General features: G+C 40.5%; 1 protein-coding gene across 4 annotated transcripts in view; it reads left to right on the top strand.

The window, feature by feature from the left end:
* corin (corin, serine peptidase) overlaps positions 1-25,718 on the top strand; it is a 220,659-nt gene that overhangs the window by 82,876 nt on the left and 112,065 nt on the right. For all 4 annotated transcript variants that reach the window (XM_059989143.1, XM_059989144.1, XM_059989146.1 and 1 more), the window contains exon 5: positions 8,232-8,407. In XM_059989143.1, coding sequence (XP_059845126.1) covers positions 8,232-8,407 — 176 coding nt within the window. The remainder of the gene's footprint in view (positions 1-8,231; positions 8,408-25,718) is intronic.

The raw sequence follows: 25,718 nt of genomic DNA, 5'->3' as shown, positions 1-25,718 counted from the left end.
AGCAGGGGACTGAGCACACAATGCTGGGGAGCACATATCTATCTATTTATTTATTTAGTTACTCAATTTTATTTACCGATGTTCATGGTCTTCTGCTGCTGTAGCCCATCCACTTTAAGGTTCAAAGTGTGTGCATTTAGAGGTGCTCTTCTGCACACTACTGTTGTTATGCATGGTTGTTTGAGTTACTGTCACCTTTCTATCAGCCAGAACCCGCCTGGCCATTCTCCCATAGAACTGCTGCTCATTGATTTTTTTTTGTACCATTCTCTATAAACTGTTGAACTTGAAAATCCCAGGGGAACGGCAGTTTCTGAGATAGTTAAACCACACTGTCATGGTTATTTGAGTTATGGTCACCTTCCTTTCAGCTTGAACTAGTCTGGCAATTCGCCTCTGACCTCTGTCATTTAGAAGGTGTCTTCAACCCTAGAACTTCTGCTGACTGGATTTTTTTCTTGTTTATCACACCATTCTCTCTAAACTCTAGAAACTATTGTGCATGAAAATCTCAGGTTATCAGCAGTTTCTGAGATGGTAAAACCACAATTTCTGCCATTAACAACCATTACATGGTCAAATTCATTCAGATCACATTTCTTCCTCCATGCTGATGTCTCGTCTAAACAACAATTTCACCATGCCTGCATTCTTTTATGCACTGAGTTGCTGCCACAAGATTAGCTGGTTCGATATTCACTTTATTGAACAGGTGTACAGTTGTACCTAATAAAGTGGCCACTGAGTGTACAGCAGAGTAACAAGCCCTTCCATCCCATTGAGCCTGTATTACCTATTGACACTCATGTGACCAATTAAACTACTAACCCATATGTCTTTGGTATGTGGGAGGAAACCAGAGCACATAGAGCAAATACATGTGGTCACAATGTTAACATAGCAATTCCATGCAAACAACAGAACTGAACACAGGTCACAGGCACTGTAATAACATTACACTAACCGCTACACTATCATGCTACTCCGAGTGTTAAGGATAAGAGTGGATAAAATGTTGCGGCCATTTCTAACTGATTAAGGTCTGCCAGTCAGTAAGTTCAGGAGCTACTTACCATCGGAGGTCTGAAACTTAAGGCCCAAGAGTTTGGTGTTAGGTATTACGGTGTCAAACTAAGTAAGTTGCTTGTGAAGTTCATCTTTTATTTTACTGTTGTAATTGCCTGTGTCATTTCTTTGCAATATTTCATGAGAGGAAAAGAAATAATATGTTTAGACAAATGAATCTTAAGTCATTTGAATTGATTTGTTGGACCCCTCCGTACATGAAGTGCATCGCCGAGAGCTTGAGAAATAAAATAATACTGATACCTCTGTGCTGAACGAAACTGAAGAGTATTTGTACACGTAGAAGCGGAAATATGATTAAAGTAATTCTAGCATCAATAATAATGTTAGGGAGCATGCACACTTTACGAGAATGGCTTCAATACTCTGCTTTCAGACAGACAGATGGTTTATTTATTCTGTACACTGATGACAAGAACTGTGCAAAGTTGAAGAAGTTATGGTAGGTTTAGTGGTCCTGTTCGAATGATATGCAGCAAGACAAACCTTTTCAGATGGTTCATGGCAATTTGTCTAATGATGGATACTAAACCCAAGCATGCACTTTCCTACACCACTGTTTCTGTAGAGTATCTATAACCTATATATTTTCAGATCATAGAACATACTGTAGAAGCACAATTAGGCCATTCAGTCCATTGAATCTGTTCCGCCATACCATCATGGCTGATCTATTATCCCTCTTAACTGCTTTCTCCTGTCTTCTCCCCATAACCTTTGAGACCCTGACTAATCACGAATCCACCAACCTCTGTTTTAAGTATACTCAGTGACTTGGCCTCCAGGTATGTGGCAATGAATTCCACATATTCACTACCCTCTGACTAAAAAAATTTCTCCTCTTGTAAATGGACCATTCCTCTATTATGAGGCTGTGCCTTCTGGTCCCAGACTCACCTACTATAGGAAACATCCTCACCACATCTCCTTATCTAGGTCTTTCAATATTCGATAGGTTTCAGTAAGATCCCCTCCTCATTCTTCCAAATTCCAGTGAGTACAGGCCCAAGGCCTCATATGTTAACACTTTCATTCCTGGAATCATTATCATGAACCTCCTTTAGACCCTCCGAATGCGAGCACATCTTTTCTTAAATGATTAGCCCAAAACTGGTCACAATACTCTAAAGGCAGCGAATGTCTTATAAAGCCCCAGCATTACATACTTGATCTTATATTCTATTCCTCTCAAAATGAATGCTGACATTCCTTACCTTCCTTACCTCTGACTTGTCCTGCAAGTTAACCTTTAGGGAATTCTGCTCAAGGATTCCCAATTCTATTTGCACCTCTGAATTTTGAATTTTCTCTCCATACAGAAAATAGTCTACACCTTTATTCCTTCTACCAAAGTGCATGACCACACACTTCCCTCCACTATATTCCACCTGCCACTTTTTTACCTGTTCTCCCAATCTGACTAACTCCTTCTGCAGATTCCCTGCCCCTCAGCCTATCTTTTCCTCAAATTTGGCCATAAAGATATCAATTCTGGCATCCAAGTCATTCACATATTATGTGAAAAGAAGCAGTCCCTGTGGATCACGGCTAGTTACCAGCGGCCGACCAGAAATTACTCCCTTTATTCTCACTATTTGTCTCCTGCCAATTAGCCAATGTTTTATCCATGCTAGTATCTTTTCTGTAATACCATGGAATCTTATTATACAGCCTCATGGGCAGCACCTGGTCAAAGGTTTTCTGAAAATTGAAGTAAACAATATCCACTGACTCTCCTTTGACTATTCTGTCTGTTATTTCCTCAAAGAATTCTAACAAATTTGTCAGGCAAGAAAAAGCCATGCTGACTTTGGCTTATTTTTATCATGTGCTTCCAAGTACCCCTGAAACTTCATCCTTAATGCCAATAATTCCCTTTCTTCTGCCTCTCTTCCTTCTTAACAAGTGGAGTGCCATTTATAATTTTACAGTCCTCCAAAACCATTCCAGAACCTGGTGATCCTTGAAAGATCATTGCTAATGACTCCCCATCTCTTCAGCTACCTCTTTCAGAACCCTGAAGTGTAGTCCATCAGGTCCAGGTGACTTATTTACCTTTAGACCTTTCAGCTTCCCAAGCACCTTCTCCTTAGTAATAGCAGCTACACTCACTTTGGCCTTTGACACTCTTGAATTTATGACATACTGCTAGTTTCTTCCACAGTGAAGACTGACACAAAATACCTACTAAGTTTATTCACTATTTCTTTATCCCCAATGACTAGCTCTCCAGCATCATTTCCCAGTGGTCCAATATCCACTCTCACCTCGTTTTACTTTGTATATATCTGAAAAAAAAACAACTTCTGGTATCCTTTTTTATATTATTGTCTGCCTTGACTTTATATTTCATCTTTTCTCTCTTTTTCCTTTTTAGTTGCCTTCTGTTGGTTTTTAAAAGCTTTCAGATTTTCAAAATTCCCTCTAATTTTTGCCCTTTTCCTTTTATGCAGTCTTTGACTTCTCTTGTCAACCAAACTATTTCATCGTCCCTTTAGAATACTTTTTCTTCTTTCGGATGTATCTACCTTGTGTCTTCTGAATTGCTCCCAGAAGCTCTATCCATTGTTGTTCTGTTGTCATCCCTGCTAGCGTACCTTCCAAACATCTTAGGATAATTCTCTCAAGCTTCTGCAATTTCTTTCACTCCACTGTAATGCTGATGCATCTGACTTTATCTTCTTCCTATCAAACTGCAGGGTGAATTCTATCATATCATGATTACTTCTCCCAAGGGTTCTTTACCTTAAGCTCCTTAATCAAATATGGTCATTCAGTGAACGAGACCTCCATCATTCAGGGTCACGCATGGATTTTGTGTCCTGGCTTTCTAGATACGCAAGCCTGGGCAGTGCGATATGGAGAGCAAGCTGTTGCCCATGTAGCAAGCTCCTCCTCTCCGTGCATCTGATGAATCCAAAGGAACGTAAGAGACCAATACAGTTTGGTACCAGCAACATAGCAGGAGTTGCCAGTCAGCATTGAACTCAATGTAGGACTGCCTTAGGGACTCCAGCTCCGGATTTTTCCCTTGGGGTTTACTCCTGAAGCCTTCCCCATGATATGTATAGCTTCAAGGAAGCAGAGGTTTGAGATCAGAGTTTTCCTTCTCCTAGCTGAGAAGCCAACCATGGCTGATGAGCCCCATCTGCCCGAAGTGACTGGTTTTAAGGCAACAGTAACCCACCTTTGCTTCTTCTCCTGTCACCAGAAAGCGTTCTGCTGGGTTTAGTAGCTAAGCCACATGTGAAGGCCAGGAGCTGGACTTACTTGTCAAAGTCTATTTGATGTGCATGCCATTGAGTAGGTAGTGGGAGCTTGTCCCCTTTACTACCCCCAGCTATAACAACCTTAAGGAACCATGGCTCATGAGACATCTAATTCAGAATTTCCAAGGATTTGATTTTATGTTTTGCCAACATAACCATCTCACCTCTTCTGCCTACCTGCCTGTCCTTTTGATACAATGTGTATCCTTGGATATTCAGATCGCAGTTATGATCTTTCAGCCATGCCCATTACGTTATATCTGCAAACTTCTACCAATGCTACAAAAACATCTATTATACTTTATTCTATATACTGTGTGCACCTTCAGTCATGTTTCCATTGCCCTTTTTGATTTTACTGCATGTTACACTTCTACTCATCCTACTGAATGCATTTTTGCCTTGTTGTCTACCGGTCCATCCTCAGAATCTCAGCACACACTGCATCTACTTGTAAACCAACTGCCCTATCCTCAACCTTATTATCACTCTGGCTCCCATCCCCCTGCCAAATTAGTTTAAATCCTTACCAAGAGCTCTAGAAAACTTGCATGCAAGGATATTGCCCCCCCCCCCACCTTTGTTTCAGATGTAACCTGCTTTTTTTGTATTGGTCATAGGTTCCCCAGAGGATATCCCAATGATTCTGAAATCTGAAACATTGCCCCTGAACCAACTCATCAGCCATACATTCATCTGCAAGATCATGCTATTGTTACCCTCACTGGCACATGATATTGGTGGTAATCCAGAGATTACTACCCTGGAAACTTCTGCTTTTCAGTTTACTGCCTAACTCCCTTTATTTGCTCGTCAGGACCCTTTCCCTTTTCCTACCTATGTTTGGTATCAATATGTACCACAACTTCTGGCTGCTTACCCTCCCCTTTTAGAATGTTGTGGACTTGATATGAGACATTCCTGTCACCTGGGAGGCGATGTACTTGCTACAAGACCCATATGCTTAGGAGCAAGTTTTCTAGAACTCTTGGGAAGAGTTTAACTAATTTGGCAGGTGTATGGGAACCAGAGTGATAGGGCTGAGGAAGTTCACAGAAATTATTCCAGGATTGAATTCAGAAGAATGAGTGGTGACCTCATTGAAAACGATCAAATGGTGATGTGGAGAAGATGCTTCCTATGGACAGAGAGTCTAAGACCAGAGGATGCAGCCTTAGAATAGAGGGGCTTCCTTTTAGAACAGAGATGGACAGGAATTTCTTTAGCCAGAGGGCAGTGAATCTTTGGAATATTTTGCCACAGGTAGCTGTGGAGGCCAAGTCTATATGTATGTTTAAGGTACATAAACATACAATCAAGAATCTTGATTGGTCAGGGCATGAAGGGATATGTGGAGAAGGTAGGAGATTGGGGCTGAACAGGAAATTGGATCAGTCGTGATGAAGTGGTGCAGGTGACTCAATGGGCCAAATGGCTTAATTCTGCTCCTATATCTTATGGTATTATACTATCCAGGTGTCTCCTTCACATCCACAGAATCTCCTGTCTGCTCCTCTAACTATGGGGTCCCTTATCACTACTGCACTCCTCTTCTCCTCCCTTCCCTTCTGAGCCACAGTGCCAGACTGGGGCAGAAATCTGGTTGCTGTGGCTTTTCCCTGGTAGATTGGCCCCCCAACAGTATCCAAAGCAGTATACTTATTATTGAGGGGTACAGCCACAGGGGTTCTTTGCACTGGCAGCCCATTTCCTTTCCCTGTCCTGACGGTCACCCAAGTACTGCTTTACAACTTAAGGGCCATTACCTCCCAATAGCTGAAGGTCCAGTTCCTTAATATAGTCTGTAAGAAGCTGCAGATTGATGCACTTTGTGCAGATTAACTTCTCAGGAGGATTGGAGGTCTTCCAGGTTTCCCACATTTGGCACAAAGAACATACCACTAACCCTGGACCGATTCTCACTGCGCAACCTATGTACAAATAAACAAAGAAAGAACAAAAACAAAACTTACTAGAAACTTGCCAGAGACCTGATTGCTGCAGTTTCCCCCGGTAGGTCTTCCTCCCCCTCAACCCCTCAACAATATCCAAAGCGGTATACTTATTAATGGAGGGAACAGCTATAGGGGTACCCAGCACTGTTGCTTTTGGAAAATAACATTCCAAAACCACAATGTTTATCGAGGAAGAATAGGATCTGTTTAATATCATCACACATATGGCTAATAAGTATGGAAGTTTTAATAAACATACTAACATCATGCAGTATATCATTTATGCTGTTACATATATTCAATAGTATTTCATGTTGGCATTAATGCCTCCTTTCAAATACTTTATAAAACATGACAGTACTAGTGCCTCCCTCTTTCACAATGAGTGATCACTGGCTGATGGGAATATCTAGCGTTTATTTTGTCATCTCGTAAAAAACGACTTCAGGGAATCTATTTCTTCTTAGCCTAATTTTCTTTTTCTCTTCAACAAATGTCTCTATCAAACATTTTGAACAAAGTCAAGGGTATCATCTTGCACAAGTAGTTTTGGTTATTTATTCACAAAAGAGCTAATGTACACTGTCTTCATCAAAATTACATGAAATACTTCATGTTATCATGAGAAGGTTTGACTTATTTGGAGGGACTGATTCTAGCACCAAATTTTGTTTTAATGTTTGTCAAGCATTAGCAATCAGCACAGCAATAACCTTTGCTGCAAACCTTGTCATTTCTGTGCTGTTGATTCTGTCTCTTCTTATGTCAACACGTGAGAGATCCAAATCTGTTAATTCTGTGGCCAGTTAAATTGCACAGAGAATTCCTAGTGTTACCCCTGCCACTTTCTTGAGCTGCAAAAGGCCCTTTGTCTATTCCCCTCAGTTTGATTTGATTTGTGACTGAGAAAGAAACAATCATTGTCGATGAGTACAATTACGACAAGCAGGAAAGGATGTTGTCTGCTTCCATCTTTTCAGTGGCATGTTGTGTGGCTTTACTGAAAGGAGAAGGGATAGAAGTGATGAGAACAATTAGTATTTTGAATATGGCCAGAAATGTTTCTTGCTGTTATATCCATATACATAAATGTCACACATGGATGAAACACACTTGTGCTTTTGTGATTGGCACTGATATATATCCCTACAAAAAAGTCTATCGCATAACTCCCCATAATATCCAAAAGTACTTGTTCATGAAGGAGATTAAGCTTTAAGGGACATTGTTAGTGACAAGTATATCCTATGTCCTGTGAGAGAGGAAAATGTGAACATTGCAAGACTGATCAAAAGTTCTTGCAATAATTAAATGTAATGTTACAAGTGATTTAGGGAGCAAACAGCAATAAAGATGTTGGCTTGATGAAGTTTGCTTGTGCATGCTATGCTTTGAGGTGAGGTATTCTTATGGATAACATGGGGCAGAAAAAGGAAATAATAGTTCACAATATAAATCCAGAGGACAACAGAAATAGATAATGAAGACAGGTCAAAGGCACCAAACTGAAGCTGTGGAAAAATGGATATCTTGGCCTTTCTAATGAAGACCTCTGGATTTATGGAGGTGGAGCTTGGCATGATTTATCTCCTCCACAAGATATGAATGTTTTCTGCCACTGATTTTCTATTTCAGTCTCTAATTGAGCTCTATGTATTACTCAGCAGTTATCCACTCTTGAGGCTGCAGTCCTCACTCCGATGAGTCATGCAAGGGTGTGCAGAGATCCTACCCTTCTCTGCAATGGAAATTTGGGTTATCAGTCAATAATGCACATTGGCTTTTATTTTAAGCAGTTCAGATATTTTTGGGCTATTGTACATGTTCTTAAATATTTTTATATTTTCATGTTATAAAATATTATACTTTATAAACAATATTATACTTTATAAACTTTATTCATTTTATCTTATTTGTCCAGTTCTATAGTACTACCATGTGCGTCATTCTGTGAGGAGGCAATGGAAGGCTGCGGACAGCTGTTAAAAATTTTTACTTCAGTTTTGTCAGATGTCAGTTGTTCTTGGTTTGTCAACGATACAGGAACAGAAAACACCAATGGGATATGTTTCTCACCACAACAATTGGAAGGAAAAAGTAAGCTGACTGTTAAAATTTTATTTTTCCTGCAGCTTCTTAATTGAACTTATTGCCCTGCATCACAAGACCAGCCTTCTGTTTGTAGAGACTGATTTCCATCATTCTATACTGTTTTATTGTGATATTTAAAATCTTAGGTTTTGAAAGACTTTTAAAGTACATTATGCCTGACTCATTGAACAGTCTATCCATTAGATGTCAAAAACCTGAATAGGCATATTGTATCTACCTTTAAATTTACCATTTTTTTTGCTGTTACCAATTTCTTTCTTGGGTTGTTGTCCTGATATTTGAATCAGAATTATGTTTAATCTAAAAAGGTAGTGCTCTATGTGTTTATAAGTATGTCATTAGTCCAGTATACAAACAGTCAGTGGCCAGTTTTATTAAGTATGCCTATACACCAAGTACCTAATCAGCAGTTTAATGCATTAAAGCATGCAGACATGGTCAAGAGGTTCTGTTATTGTTCAGAGGAAACATCAGAATGGGTAAGTTATGTGAACTACTCTGATGGTGGAATGATTGTTGGTTTCAGACGGGATGATTTGAGTATCTCAGAGAAACTGCTGATCACCTGGGATTTTCATACCCAATAGTCTCTAGAGTTTACAGCGAATGGTGCAATAAACAAAAAAAAAAAATCCAGAGCTTAACTTCCATGGGTGAAAACACCTCGGTAATGGGAGAGGTCAGAGGAGAATTGTCAGACTAGTTCAAGTTGGCAAGAAGGTGACTGTAACTGAAATAACCACATGTAACAACACAAATGTACAGAATTCACAAAATGTTGAACTGGAAGTGGGTGGTCTATAGCACCAGAAGATCATGAACATACACTCAGTGGTCACATTATTAACTGAAGGAGGTACCTAATGAAGTGGCCTCTGAGGGTACTGTGTATACAGCAGGCAAATTTAGAGCTTAGATAGTTATTTTTTGATTCCCATTTTGACTCGATTTTGTGAAGGCTTCTCTCTTCAAGTTAATTATTCATCATAGGTTGGTCTAGAATATAAATATAGATTTATGAAGCACCTAATTTGATCCAAATTTCCTCTTATGTCTTTGCCAACAATTATTTAATAGGGGTGGGCAAAAATATGAGGGCTTAGATATGAAAGGAAGTTCTAATTTTGCTTAGAAAGGTTTTATTGTTATAATTATTCAATTGTTATAAGAAGCATTCAATAGCTTGAACACAAGCTCCACTATTTCATTTTATGCATTTTGATTCAAATCAATTGTGAGAAGATAAATTACCAACCAATCCTAAGAATGCTGAATATGGCCTGTGATATGATTTAACATAAATGGTAAAAAGAAAAAAAATTGGGAAGTATTTTTACTTATAATATTTTTGTGAATGTAAAACAATATATTAAAAAGTTGTGAGAGACAGATGTGCCAACAAGGCAGGTGTGTTATCTTTGGCAAAATTAAATTAGATAATTTATTCACCCGTGGCTTACTTTTACACTGTACTATGAACTCTGTTACGATAAGATTCAGGGTTTCTCTTCCAATGGTGAGGAAGGCACTGCACTGACCTGGCAAAACATTGGCCTTTTCCAACAAAGGGGTTGGATTGGTTTTCAAGCGGAGCAGAAGCAGGCTCTGCTGAACTTTTCAATAACTTTGGCTCAGTGAAGTGTCATCTTGAATGTGGTCATGTTGCATCTCCCTGGGCTCTCTGCTGGTCTCACATGAACTCCCTCATGGAATTCAGTGCCAATGAACATGTTTTGTTTCTAGAGAAAATATTTTGGTAGTTATAACTGAGTGTAAGCCGCGAAGCTATGTGATTCCTGGAATTTAAGCAAAGCTTATTTCCTGAAAGAGTTATTCGGAAGAATGCAAGCTGACTACCTCTGAGGTTTTAGATATCGATGCAATATTCATTGCATATGCCACACTTGGCTCACTCATGCCTGGCTTGATAAATTAACTTTTTACAGATTTCTGAGTAGGTATGCACAGGATGATATTAGGGAGTTTTTGTTTCTGTTGGGTCACAAGCCACTTTCAATGCATTTAAACTTCCATTTATCATAAATTTAATTTCAGGCCTCAGTGCAGAGAAAGTTTAGCTTTTTACAATAAAAGAACAGAAGCAGAAGGTGAAAATCATAAAAACAGAAGATGCTCAAAATATGAAATTGCAACAGAAAATGGTACTTAGGCGGCATCTGTGGAAAGAATCAGTCAACGTTCAAGGTCTGTGATCCCTTGTCAAAGCTGGGAAAAGAGCAAATACAAGTTTGTTTTCAGTAGGAGGAGATGAGGCAGGGATGCAAAGAGAATGTCTGTTTCAGGGTAAAGTAAAAATAGTTTAATGGTGGCAGTTACTGACACATTCAGCTTTGTGCTTTTTTTTTACTCTGAAGTATCATTTGGCATGCTAGGCATGACTCATTGTGCCTGAACCACTTCTGCAACAAGAGACACATCCAGAGTAGCTTCATCTGATCTCACCTGCCATATGACTTCACCTTTTGTTCCAACCACTGTGACCTCCATCTTTGTTGTTACCTAGACTAACTTTAATTCTTTCTTTCTTGGGTCTGATGAAAAGTTCCTCATTTAAGACATTTTTCTTTCCACTGAGGCTGCTTGATCTGCACAATTTTTCCTGCACTTTCCATTTCCTTTCCTGTCATGTTGGCTCAGTTTTGCTTATCCTGTTGGTCTGCAAGGCAGATCCCATAACCTTGTCATGGTCAACTCATTACATAGGCAAGAGACTTTATGTGTTGGTAATTGCTGCCATTAACCATTTTAACTCATTTTACCACAGTCATTCCCTTGGTTTTGCACATACCTCTCCTACCTGCTCTCCTTCTGAAATTTAACATAAATTTTTGCTTTCCCAGTTCTGACAAAGAGTTATGGCTGAATTGTTGACTGTTAGTCTTTGGGCAGATACTACCCAGCTTTGCTGAAGTTTTTTCAACATTTTCCGTGAAGCAGAAGCCTAGAATTGGGGGCAGAGATGAACAACCAACCAATGAAGCTACATTACGTTGGAGAGAATATTATAATCACAAGATCAAAAGAATGAGGGAAAGAAAAATTGTAATGTTGAGTCACCACTGATCTGTTGGGGATCATCCAGCTATGGTTTACCATTTTGTGCCTTTCAGAATTGAAATGGTCATAGCAAGCTTAGGAAAAGTGTAGAAACGGGGGCAATTTAATTGTTATGTGATGCTTGACTCACCTACTTATTTAGAAATAAACAATTCCTTACTCTAAGTATGATTGACATATTATAATAAGTGCCATGGAAGGAATCGGCACCATGACACACGACTCCTACTTAAGTTCTAGTAGAATAGCGACTAAAGCAGTTTAGTAAAGCATCTCACTTCAGCAGAGCTTTGCTGAGGCATTTTTTCTTGACTAATGGAGGTCATTTTAGAGAATATTATTGGAAGAATCTTCTGCAAAGGGTAATCTCATTAAGAAACTTCTAATAGGTACCACCTGTTAAACATGTTCTGTGTTCTTCACATAACAGCAAGTTAATGAATGTAATCCCACTGCGTTCCTTGAAAATATGAGGTTAGTTATTACATGTCAACAGTGTGCGTGGAAAGTGAAATCTGTTTGGAAAGATAACGAGGTTCCCACAGTTTGCTGTGAGTTTTTATAAACTCTGTCAAGCATATCATTATATTGTAAGTCCAAAAACAAATCAAGTCAGAAAAAAAAGCATTGGAAAACCTTTAGTAATGCACTATTTAATGCTTGGATTGTGTTGCAGGCAATCTCAGGTAAACATTCTAATGGATATCAAATTGTCTTACATTGTATTCCTCAAAAGTTGCTATAATTGTGCCATGTTACATTCTGAGAAGGCCACATATTCAGACCCTTAAAGGGACTTCCAAGGCTTCCCTTGTAAGATTGCCAAACAATACATTCAGCTTTGTTTTACTTTCAGAGATGACCCTTCTGTAAACACATTGATGTAGATTTTGCAGGACAGTGAACCTAGCAGTAACTTTGAGATTTCTAAGCATTTAATGTGAAAATTTGAAAATTGCCACAATCATCATATCCTGGCATTGATCCTGACACAGTTCAACATGCAAGTAAAAATTTAGATGAACTGCTGTTGATTTATTGAGGGAATTTGTTTGAATATCCACTTGTCACATCTGATAAGGAGCAAGGATTTCCTTATTGATTTCCTTATGAAATGTATTGGCTGAAAGGGACTAGTGTCATAATTTATATATTTATAAATAAAAAAATAATTTAGCATAAAAATTTTAAAAATATCTTTCCATGGTTTTAGAACACTCTAAAACATGTTAATTAATTGATCTGCTGTAGGTGATGTTTAATTTTTCTTTTGAAGTTTTATGTCTTTGTGAAATTTTTGATTGCTAATTTCTTTGAATGTCTCATAAGTATTAGGAATGTTATAACAAATTAAAGTCCATGAGCCATATTGTACAGAGACAGGTACATCAGCTCATTGTGTCCAATCAATTATTTAGCATCCAGTAATCTCCTATTTCTGCTCACGTTCCTATCAATCTTCCCAGCTTTGATTCCACTGCCATAGATTTATACTAGAGGAAATTTACAGTAGCCAGTTAACTTAGCATACCTTTGAGATACAGGAAGAAGCTTGAGCGTTTGAAAGAATGTACAAATTTCTCAGAATACCAGAGGTCAGGGTTGAACACAGAACTCTGGAACTGTAAGGTGCTGCTGAATTGCACAATTTCAGTTAGTCCAAGTTTACTAGTTAACCTTGTGTCAGATTTTGTCACTAAAGTTGTTCTTGTTGCCCCATTTATCGATGCTCTCACTATCGTAGGAGATGAAGACAAGCAAGGCTTCTTCTAGAAAAATTTCAATCCTGATCTCCATTGCTATCTGTCATGAAGTTTGCATTTACAAATTGACTAATTGGCAACGGTAGTTTGTCCAAACTGTTGGTAGGTGGTGGGAGTTGATGGCTTTCATGTCATTTGTTGAGTTTCAAGTCATTTGCATGTTTTAATAACTCAATTTTATATTTGTGCACAATCATTGACGGGCAGTCTGAATGTATTTATTATCAAAACCATGCCAAGATATTTACTGCTGAGATTAGAAATGGTCATTGGTACTGAATGTTAACTCTAAAATTCCTCCAAAGTAGAGAATACCTTTGCAAATAGTTTGAAGTTAACTCTCAACAAGGTAACATGTCAAAACCCTGGGCAGATTCTCAGCCTCTTTCTCCCCATACTGGACAGCAGCATATACTTCATCCACTGACGACAACCTTAACAGTCTCTAGATAATATTTCATACAATGTTAGCACATTTTTCATTTTTGCAATTGTTCATGCTGAACCCTAAAATCACTGCCTGCACAACCCATGCTTTACCTCTCATAAACTGCTCACTGTTAGTTTTACCTTAATTTTCTTTATCTTGTAGCAAGGCAGATTACACACAATACTTCTGTGGAAGGCATCTCAGTCTAATTTTTTTGAGTACTCATTGATATACAAAATCGATAGGAATGAAATTAAAACCTAAGTTTCTGGAATAATCAGAAAGTCAAGCAGCATCAGTGGAATGAGTTATGGAAAGAATTGTCAGAATTGGGAAAAGTTAAAGATAAGTTTTAACGTGAGGAAAAGAAGGGATAATGGAGGAAAGAACTTCTCCAATTGGGTAGATGACAAGTGAGATTTGGCGACGTGACATTTAGTGACAAAGGAATGGTAAGGGAAACAGGACTAACTATAAAAAAACATCCCTTAGAAGCTGCAAATGGGAGCAGAATCATAGCCTGAAAAGGGGAATGCTGTGGATGCTGGAAATCTGACATTTAAAATGGAGAATGCTAGAAATTCTTAACATCTGAAGATTGTGTCTCATTTAGAGATCACACAATTAGTAGGAAGCCATTTGGCATTTGTTGTTGAAGACTCTGGGGTCTGAGCTGGGACTAATTTAGGTTCATGTCTTCCTGTCATCATACTAAAGAAGTATTCTGTCAGAAATGTCCATCCTCAAACACCAAGCATTAGGGATAATAGTCAATTCTCACATTCACTACTCTTCCACTTCACTATAGTGACAAGAGTATGTGAGAAGAAGGATACTTGACTTCACAAAATGCCACGCAACTTTAACTTTAACTTCTATCCAAAATTATTGAAGGTTAGCGTCCACGAATTAATGCCCAAGTTCTCTAGAACTCCATGATAATTCCCTCCATTCAGGTTTCTAACCTGCCGAAGTACCAAAATGTTTCTTATAAGTCACAAATGACACACCATGTGTTGAGTTCTGCTCAGCCTGCATGAGCCTGAGACAAGATTGACTACACAATTGTCTTCCATTCCTTTACCACATTATTAGCCAAACGGTGAGACAAAGGCCAGTGGCTTCAGTTATGCCTATTCAGTCATTGTGAAAGAATGATCAACAATATCTCTGTGCACCTATTACCTCTAGTATTCACCAAATATTTATCCTTCTCTTTCTCTTTATTAACAAAGCTGTGGGATCACAGAGACATGGTTCCAGGGTGACCAAGGATGGGAGCTCAACATCCAGGGATATTCAATATTCAGGAGGGATAGACAGGAAAGAAAAGGAGGTGAGGTAGCATTGCTGGTTAGAGAGGAGATTAACACAACAGAAAGGAAGGACATTAGCCTGGAGGATGTGGAATCGATATGGGTAGAGCTGCATAACACTAAGGGGCAGAAAACGCTGGTGGGAGTTGTGTACAGGCCACCTAACAGTAGTAGTGAGATTGGGGATGGCATTAAACAGGAAATTAGAAATGCAATAAAGGAACAGTAGTTATAATGGGTGACTTCAATCTACATATAGATTGGGTGAACCAAATTGGTAAGGGTACTGAGGAAGAGGATTTCTTGGAATGTATGCGGGATGGTTTTCTGAACCAACATGTCGAGGAACCAACTAGAGAGCAGGCCATTCTAGATTGGGTATTGAGCAATGAGGAAGGGTTAGTTAGCAATCTTGTCGTGTGAGGCCCCTTGGGTAAGATTGACCATAATATGGTGGAATTCTTCATTGAGATGGAGAGTGACATAGTTAATTCAGAAACAAAGGTTCTGAACTTAAAGAAGGGTAACTTTTAAGTTATGAGACATGAATTAGCTCAGATAGACTGGCAAATGATACTTAAAGGGTTGACGGTAGATATGCAATGGCAAGCATTTAAAGATCGCGTGGATGAACTACAACAATTGTTCAACTCAGTTTGGCAAAATAATAAACCAGGGAAGGTAGTGCACCCGTGGATGACAAGGGAAATTAGAGATAGTATCAAGTCCAAAGAAGAAACATAAATTAGCAAAAAAAAGTGGCACACCTGAGGACTGGGAGAAATTCAGAGACCAGCAGAGGAGGACAAAGGGCTTAATTAGGAAAGGGAAAAAAGATTATGAGAGAAAGCTGGCAGGGAACATAAAAACTGACTGTAAAAGCTTTTTTAGATATGTGAAAAGAAAAAGATTGGTCAAGACAAATGTAGGTCCTTTACAGTCAGAAACAGGTGAATTGATCATAGGGAACAAAGACATGGCAGACCAATTGAATAACTACTTTGGTTCTGTCTTCACTAAGGAGAACATAAATAATCTTCTGGAAATAGTAAGGGACCGAGGGTCTTGTGAGATGGAGGAACTGAGGGAAATACATGTTAGTAGGGAAGTGGTGTTAGATAAATTGAAGGGATTAAAGGCAGATAAATCCCCAGGGCCAGATGGTCTGCATCCCAGAGTGCTTAAGGAAGTAGCCCAAGAAATAGTGGATGCATTAGTGATAATTTTTCAAAACTCCTTAGATTCTGGATTAGTTCCTGAGGATTGGAGGGTGGCTAAAGTAACCCCACTTTTTAAAAAAGGAGGGAGAGAGAAAGCGGGGAATTATAGACCGGTGAGTCTGACATCGGTGGTGGGGAAAATGCTAGAGTCGGTTATCAAAGATCTGATAACAGCACATTTGGAAAGAGGTGAAATCATCGGACAAAGTCAGCATGGACTTGTGAAAGGAAAATCATGTCTGTCGAATCTTATAGAATTTTTTGAAGATGTAACTAGTAGAGTGGATGAGGAGAGCCAGTGGGTGTGGTTTATTTAGATTTTCAAAAGGCTTTTGACAAGGTCCCACACAGGAGATTAGTGTGCAAACTTAAAGCACATGATATTGGGGGTATGGTATTGATGTGGATAGAGAATTGGTTGGCAGATAGGAAGCAACGAGTGGGAGTAAACGGGACCTTTTCAGAATGGCAGGCAGTGACTAGTGGGGTACTGCAAGGCTCAGTGCTGGGACCCCAGTTGTTTACAATATATATTAATGATTTAGACAAGGGAATTAAATGCAGCATCTCCAAGTTTGCGGATGACACGAAGCTGTGCGGTGGTGTTAGCTGTGAGGAAGTTGCTAAGAGGATGCAGGGTGACTTGGATAGGTTTGGTGAGTGGGCAAATTCATGACAGATGCAATTCAATGTGGATAAATGTGAGGTTATCCACTTTGGTTACAAGAACAGGAAAACAGATTATTATCTGAACGGTGGCCGATTAGGTAAAGGGGAGACGCAACGAGACCTGGGTGTCATTGTACACCAGTCATTGAAGGTGGGCATGCAGGTACAGCAGGCGGTGAAAAAGGCAAATGGTATGTTGGCATTCATAGCAAAAGGATTTGAGTACAGGAGCAGGGAGGTTCTACTGCAGTTGTACAAGGCCTTGGTGAGACTGCACCTAGAGTATTGTGTGCAGGTTTGGTCCCCTAATCTGAGGAAAGACATTCTTGCCATAGAAGGAGTACAGAGAAGGTTCACCAGATTGATTCCTGGGATGGCAGGACTTTCATATGAAGAAAGACTGGATCAACTAGGCTTATACTCACTAGAATTTAGAAGATTGAGGGGGGATCTTATTGAAACGTATAAAATTCTAAAGGTATTAGACAGGCTAGATGCAGGAAGATTGTTTCCGATGTTGGGGAAGTCCAGAATGAGGGTTCGCAGTTTAAGGATAAAGGGGAAGCCTTTTAGGACCGAGATATGGAAAAACTTCTTCACACAGAGAATGGTGTATCTGTGGAATTCTGTGCCACAGGAAACAGTTGAGGCCGGTTTCATTGGCTATATTTAAGAAGAAGTTAGATATGGCCCTTGTGGCTAAAGGGATCAGGGGGTATGGAGAGAAAGCAGGTACAGGGTTCTGAGTTGGATGATCAGCCATGATCATACTGAATGGAGATGCAGGCTCGAAGGGCCGAATGGCCTACTCCTGCACCTATTTTCTATGTTTCTATGTTTCTAAGCTGAATGTCAATTTTGGCATGTATCCTGATGACACCCAGCTTCATCTCATTATTCCACCATCCATAAATTGTCCATCCAAATCCAAAAACGGTTCTCTAAATATTGAGAGAAATTGAGCAAATGCCGTTGGTGTCTATGGTAAACAGCATCACCTGTTTGACAGACAATTGTGTTGAGTTGGTCTTATCATCATTCTATAGGTTCCTGCAATTAAGCATATACTGCATATTTTTACTATTATTAACAGCACTTATTTCCAACTTCTCCAAATATTGCTACTTTTGTAATCAGCAGTGCTGTGGCCAAAAATCTTATCTCTGAACTTGGTTTATCCTTCTTTGAACTTGTAATCCAAAGCACTGCTTTCTGTCTCTTGTATAAAATGCTACCCACTTGTCAGCCCTGTTCCTACTGATCTATACTTTCTCCTGTCATGCAATAATACAATAAAAAATTCCTATCTTTAATTTTAAACCCTCTCTATCACCAACATTGGAATCCACCCAGGTATCTGAACTTCCCTATATCTGGCATTCTGTTTTAACTGTTCCATCTTTTGCAAACATGGTTTCAATTCCTAAGGCCCTAAATTCTGGAATTCATGTCCCCAATGTTCCCACTTCTCATGAAAATGCTTCTTAAAACCTGCCCGTTTGGCCATGCTTTTAGCCACAAATTCTAATCTCCTTGTGTGGCTTCACATCGAAATTTGTTTGAGATTGCCTCGGCATTTTGCCATGTTACAAGCAATATGTAAAAAAAAAATTGTTCCTATTGGAATATTATGACGATTAAACTTGTCACTTGCAGTCGATCTCTGCTGAGGAAGCCGATGGGGAAAGTTAATGCCTTTGGCTCCATGGAAGCACAGATCATTGCTCTGAGAGCACAGGGAAACAGAATTGACCAACAAGTGCTGCTTGTAGACTGATGACTACCATATCTTCTGGCACTCATCTTTTGTTGAACTACTGGTCCATGGGCAATGGCTCGAGATCACCTTCCTAATAAGTGCTGTCTGTGTCTTTGATACCCAAACCACTGTGCTAGAGGGATGTGGGAGCTGAGACCAGACACCCAGGAGCAAGGTCCAGCATATAATAAGCAGTGCTTTCTTGACCTTTGGCATGAACGGAGGCTTAGCCAGGCAAGACATTCACTGATGCAATAGCTAGTCATCCATGACCCTGCTGGTCAGTCACACTAGAGGAGAAACATGGGAAATTTATTTAAAAACACAAAATGCTGGCAGAACTCAGCAGGCCAGACAGCATTTATGAGAGGAGGTAGTGATGACGTTTCGGGCCAAAACCCTTCATCAGGAGTGAAGTAACATGGGGTGGTTGGGGGGGATAAGAAGTGGAGGGAGGGATGAAGTAAAGAGCTGGGAAGTGATAGGCTGGAGGGAAATGGGCTGGGGGAAGGTGGAGAGTTATGGGAAATAAAAGAGAAAGAAAGGTAGGGCTGGGGGGAGATCATAGTGAGGGGGGAAAAAGAGAGAGAAAGAGAACCAGACTAAAATTCTACTCACAGACCTCCGTTGATACCCCTGCCCCCCCTTACCCCATCCCTATCTATAATTTTAGTCTGGTTTTTCTCTTTTTTCCCCCATCTCCCCCCAGCCCTACCTTTCTTTCTCTTTTATTTCCCATAATTCTCCACCTTCCCCCGGCCCATTTCCCTTCAGCCTATCACTTCCCAGCTGTCTAGTTCATCCCTCCCTCCACTTCTTATCCCCCCTCGACCATCCCTTGTTACTTCTCTCCTGATGAAGTGTTTTGGCCCAAAATGTCATCACTACCTCCTCCCATAGATGCTGTCTGGCCTGCTGAGTTCTGCCAGCATTTTGTGTTTTCATTTAATTCCAGCATCTGCAGGTTCACTCGTGTTGCATAGGAAATTTATTTATTTATTTGTTGTTTTATTGAAATATAGGGTGGAGTAGGCCCTTCCAGCCCTCTGAGCCATGCCATCCAGTAACCCCCTCAATTTAATGCTGTAGCCTAATCACAGGACAATTTATCATGACCAATTGATCTACTAACTTGTACGTCTTTGGACTGTTGAAGGAAGCTGGAACACACGGAGGAAACCCATGCAGTCACCGGAAGAGCATACAGACTCCTTACAGGCAGTGGCAGGAAATGGTAGTAAAGAGCCTCAACGTAGGCAACCAGAAGATGTAGATCAATAAGAAAAATCACAGACTGACTTGGTGCACTTAGCAATCTGCTGTTTCAAGGAAGAATGCACTTTCCTCCGCTATCAGGTTTCTGAATGGACAACGACCCCATCAACACTGCTCACTATTTTTGCTCTCTTTTCGTGCTACTTGTTTTGGTGTATATTTCTTACTCTATTTAATGGTCCTGGGTGCATATATTTGAAACTAAGGTGTTTAAGACATTTGCACATTACTATATTTGTCAATGTGGAGCGGAGAGCAAGCTTGTAAATCCGGTGGGAGCAAAAGATGTTGGGAATGGCAAGAGTGGAGTGCTGTGTGAAAGGTGGCAGAGAAGGAGTGGCAGGGGTGGGAGTGACACGGGTACAGACACACCCAGCCCTGAGACACCAGGCAAAGTCATTGGATTCCAAACAATTGGTTTATTGATTATTATAGAACATCTCTCCAGTGCTTCCCGCTACCCACCCCTTCCAATTTTCCCAACCATGATTACTCCCTCCTTGCTCCCCTCCCACTCTCAGTCAACAATAGAGACCCATATCAGGATCAGGTTTATTACCACTTACATTTATCATGAAATTTGTTTTTTTTTCAGCAGTACAGTGCAGTACATAAAATTACTACAGCATCGTGCAGACGTCTTGAGCACCCTAACTATATCTATGTGTCTAAGACATTGTATTGTATATTTTATCTATTGCATTGTATTGCTGTTGCAAATTTCTTGATGAATGCCAGTGATAATAAACCTGATTCTGATTCAGTGATGACGGTTAGAACAAGAGAATACTGCCTTCTGCAGCTTTTCCTCCAAGTTGTACAAAATCTTGATATGGAAACTTTTCAGATTATTGGCCCTTCATTATCAAGGTTCAAAATCCTGGAGCTCCCTACCCAATTGCAGAAGTAACTTTACCAGAAGGACAAGAGCAGCCCAACATTGCCAATTTGAAGGAAAATTGAATTTGCTTTTTGCCAGCAATGTCCCCATCTTGAGAAAAAAAATCAAGATAATAGAAAAAGGATGTTAGGTGGTACTGATTCCTTTACTTGGGTGGTGGTGATTGGCAGGTAGGGGCAATGAAGGCAGGTGTGTCATTGCTTTAGTGAATATTAATGTTTAAGTGTGAGGCTATGTGGAAGAAGAAATGGGAGAGCATGGGGCTTCTGCACTTTTCACTGATAATGTACAATGGCATTGTATGCAATAAATATCTGCTTTTGAAAGCTATGGGACATGAAACGAGCTAAAGATGGAAAGCTGGTCTGATCCTCCATGCTTCCAAACATTGATTCAGAAATGGCTTGCACACAAAAGGCAAAGGGTGTTGTAGATGGGTCATATTCTGCATGGAGGTTGGTGACCGGTGGAGTGCCTCAGGGATCCGTTCTGGAACCCTTACTCTTTGTGATTTTTATAAATGACCTGGATGCGGAGGGGGAGGGATGGGTTAGTAAATTTGCTGATGATACAAAGGTTGGGGGTGTTGTGGATAGTGTGAAGGGCTGTCAGAGGTTACAGTGGGACATTGATAGGATGCAAAACTGGGCTGAGAAGAGGCAGATAGAGTTCAACCCAGATTAGTGTGAAGTGGTTCATTTTGGTAGGTCAAATATGATGGCAGATATAGCATTAATGGTAAGACGCTTGGCAGTGTGAAGGATCAGAGGGATCTTGGGGTCCGAGTCCATAGGACACTCAGGGTAGGTTGACTGTGATTAGGAAGACATACAGTGTATTGGCCTTCCTTAATCGTGGGATTATGTTTAAGAGCTGAGAGGTAATGTTACAGCTATATATGACCCTGTTCAGACCTCACTTGGAGTACTGTGCTCAGTTCTGGGTCACCTCACTACAGGAAGGATGTGGAAACCATAGAAAGGGTGCAGAGGAGATTTACAAGGATCTTGCCTGGTTTGGGAGGCATTCCTTATGAGAATAGGTTGAGTGAACTTGGCCTTGGAGTGACGGAGGATGAGAGGTGACCTGATGGAGGTGTATAAGATGATGAGAGGCATTGATCGTGTGGATAGTCAGAGGCTTTTTCCCAGGGCTGAAGTGGCTAACACAAGAGGACACAGTTTAAAGGGGCTTGGAAGTAGGTACAGAGGAGATGTCCGGGATAAGTTTATTACGCAGTGAGATTGGATGGGCATGGAATGGGCTGCCAGCGACGGTGGTGGAGGCGGATATGATAGGGTGTTTTAAGAGACTCCTGGATAGGCACATAGAGCTTAGAAAAACAGAAGTATCCCGAGGCAATTTCTGAAGTTTGGCACAGGGTTGTGGGTCGAAGGGCCTGTATTGTGCTGTAGGTTTTCTATGTTTCTATCAAAACATGTTTATCAATAACCACAAAAATAATTCTGCATATATTGATCTTTTAAATGGCCAGTCTCCTCGTTGCTTGGTATTTCTGCACCTAGCTTCTACCAGGCAATTCAGGCTGCTGTTCCACCTAGAAATTCCAGACATATACGCCAGGCAAACCTAGGAAAGTTCCCCTGTTGGGAACCTTCCAAGATGGCGACATGACGCAGCTTGCAGCGGCCACTCTGAAGCTGATTATCTGTTATTTGTCAAGTGGGGTGCCGTGCACAATCATAATCGATTGAAAACAGACGAGGGAGTACAGAGGAACATCGGGAAATCTCCAGGAAGACCTTCTTCGTTGCTGCTGCTGCTGTGAGGTTCGGGACTCTGCTGGGAAGAACAGGCCCCCAGTCCTCGGGGTTGCGTTGCCGATGGCCGTTGGTAATTGCCGTCTTAATGCGCTCGGCAGAGGATGGTGCTTGGAGAAGCTGTGCCGGAGGGGATGGTCGTCGGCTTGGAGGTTTGACGGACTCGGAGTCCGCTGCGGTCAGGTTGCTTTCGGTGTGTGCCACATCTGCGAGGCTGGTTTCGACGGAGCTTTCGTTGTGTGCTGTGTCTGCGAGGCTGAGTTGGGCGGCGCCGTGGAAGTCCATAACGGGGGTATTCCCTTCTGCTGCTGGCGTGGGATGGTGAGTCTGTCGGGACCCTGGGGACTTGTGGAAACTGTGTGGTGATTTCTTTTGAACTTATAGTCCTTTAACATCTTTGGACTGTTTTTACTGTGCCCATGGTCTGTTTTTTTTAATCAATTATGCTATTGTTTGCACTGTTGCAACTATATGTTGTAACTTTGTGGTTTGTGCAGGTCTTGTAGCTTTAGTTTTTGGTCTTGTTTTGTCTGGTGGCTTTGGAGCTCCTTTCTGGGGAACGCGCTAAGATGGTAGCGCTATATTGGTACACAGCAGCCTCTCCGGATTCTGGATTGGGGATTGCCAAATGTTATGTGGATTTTCTGGTGTAGTCTGTTTTGTCATATGCTTTTGTGATATCATTCTGGAGGAACGTTGTCTCATTTTCTAACTGCATTGCATTTGTAGTTTCTAAATGACAATAAACTGAATCTGAATCTGTTGGATCAAAAGTTTTCATCTAAAATTTGCAAATGAAGTCTCGAGACCTGGCTGGTGAGTGGTGGCAGAGCTTCAATGATGAACTAATGTTTAATTCATTCTGTCACTTTTCTTTGGGGCCCTATTGATAGTTCTGTGTGGCTGATCTTCATGTACAATGTACTCCTAGTTTAAAAAGCCATTACCTGATCCAAGTATAAATTATATTGCTCACCGAAAGTGCATGAACATACTGCTATTGATTGATATGGACATAACAATTCAGGAATGTATTCAGATATGTCAGAATTATTAATACAGTGTAGTGCTAATCATTTGTTAGTTTGTTTTACAATATCATTCAGGTGCACTAAAGAGTAGGATGTACAAATATGTTCAATAATGTTCTGGTAGATCGTGCAAGCATGTGATGTTGGACCATTATTAAGGGGTTTCCTGCAGTCTCTTACTGATTCCTTTAATTTCACCCAGCAAATTAAGGCAAACTGTCAATCCCCCCTATTTGGTGGGGCCTGCTAATGATACTTTCCAGTAAGGTTTTGGCTATCGTTGGCACACTCAACCAATAACAATCTGCTGGAGGAACTCTGAATTTCGAGTGGTATCAGTAGAAGGAATGGAATTGATGATGTTTCGGGTTAAAACCCTGTATTCAGGTTTTGATCTGAAACGTTGACAATTCTTTTCCTGAGGTGAGCTGAGTTCCAAAATGCACTTCTGACCACCCAATCAACAATCACAATCTGGCTAATACTTCCTTTACTACTTCAAAACAGGTGATGCTTATAGCTTGCCTGGGGTGAGGTGAATAATACAAATGTCTTAATTTGTCAGGGTACTTCGTTGGATACATTCAACAATAGAATCAAATGTATGAAAAGTATAATTATGGCAAATCTTAATAGTTTCCTGTTGATTTTGCACTATTTTGACTCAGCACCTGATAAAAATTTTATGTTGATGAATTACTTGCAATCATTTTCATTCAATCAGACAAAAACATTTTCAATGCAGAAAAAGAGGACATGATTAATGAAGGAAATATCTCCAATTGTTGTGACCTCCAGGTAGAAAGGAGGATATGGAATGTTACCTACATATGTACCTACGTTTGAATTGTTATGTCCATATCAAAATACAGCAGTATGTTCTTCTGCAGACTTTCAGCATAAACTCATGGTTTGTACTAAGGGTGTGGAAACAAATCAAAACCCACTTTGCAAATTATAGAACAGTGACTGATATTTGTAAAGAAGAACAAAATTGTTTTAATGCCACTCCATTCATCTCCTTGGAACATCCATAGCTCTTCAGACAATGAATTACTTTCAATGCAGTCCCCTAGCCAGCAATCACTTTGTGCTTGGCAAGTCGTGCAAAAAGCAATGAGGTGAAGAACTAGCATTTATTTTCACAATGGTTACATGAGGGATAACTGCAGAATGCTGGCTCTTTGACAAAATGATATTGGGCGATCTGTTTCCAATTGGAGCAGCTTGTTGGGCAGGCCAGGTTGAGGGTTAACGCATGTGGAAAATGTAAGTGTAGCAGAGGACACCAGCAAAGGTAGGATCACCTGGCAAGAAAATCTTCTAGGAAAGGGCATTTAGGGATTGCCACCCCAGGGAAAAAAGAAGCTGCTTGGGAAAGCAGAAGTTGTAGTCTTACTTATGGTTCCAGAGAGCATTTTGGTCTCTGGGAGAGATTGTTACTTTACCTTGGATATATTCTTTTGCCCTTCCCATTGACTGCAAAACTGTCTTCAGACAGAAAGAAGTTTGTAGATTCCTGGCCCATTCTTAGAAAAATTACACAATGTCTAATTCATTTGTCATTTTTGTCAAATTTGTCATTTTTTTTAGGCATCTGTTAGTCTCGTGAGACCCAAGGCACTGTGCCTTGCTCAAGGCACACCCGTGCATGGCCTAGTGGATAAGGCATCGGTCTAGTGATCTGAAGGTCACTGGTTTGAGCCTCGGCTGAGGCAGCACGTTGTGTCCTTGAGCAAGACACTTAACAACACATTGCTCTGTGACGACACCAGTGCCAAGCTGTTTGGGTCCTAGTGCCCTTCCCTTGGACAACATTGGTGGTGTGGAGAGGGGAAGGCTTGCAGGTTGGGAGAACTGCCGGTCTCCCATACAACCCTGCCCAGGCCTGCGCCCTGGAAACCTTCCAAGGTGCAAATCCATGGTCTCACAAGACTAATGGATGCCTATATTCATTTTAACATTATTCATGAGACTAAAGGGTGACTTGCCCATCAATCCTCATCTAAAACTGTGGCCTTGAGTAGATACATGGCATCAAGGTAGAACACTAATTTATTGGCCCCTGGTCCT

The sequence above is a fragment of the Hypanus sabinus genome, chromosome 14 (genome assembly GCF_030144855.1).
Source record: "Hypanus sabinus isolate sHypSab1 chromosome 14, sHypSab1.hap1, whole genome shotgun sequence".
Lineage (NCBI taxonomy): Eukaryota > Metazoa > Chordata > Chondrichthyes > Myliobatiformes > Dasyatidae > Hypanus > Hypanus sabinus.
This window is presented reverse-complemented; position numbering and strand designations above follow the sequence as displayed.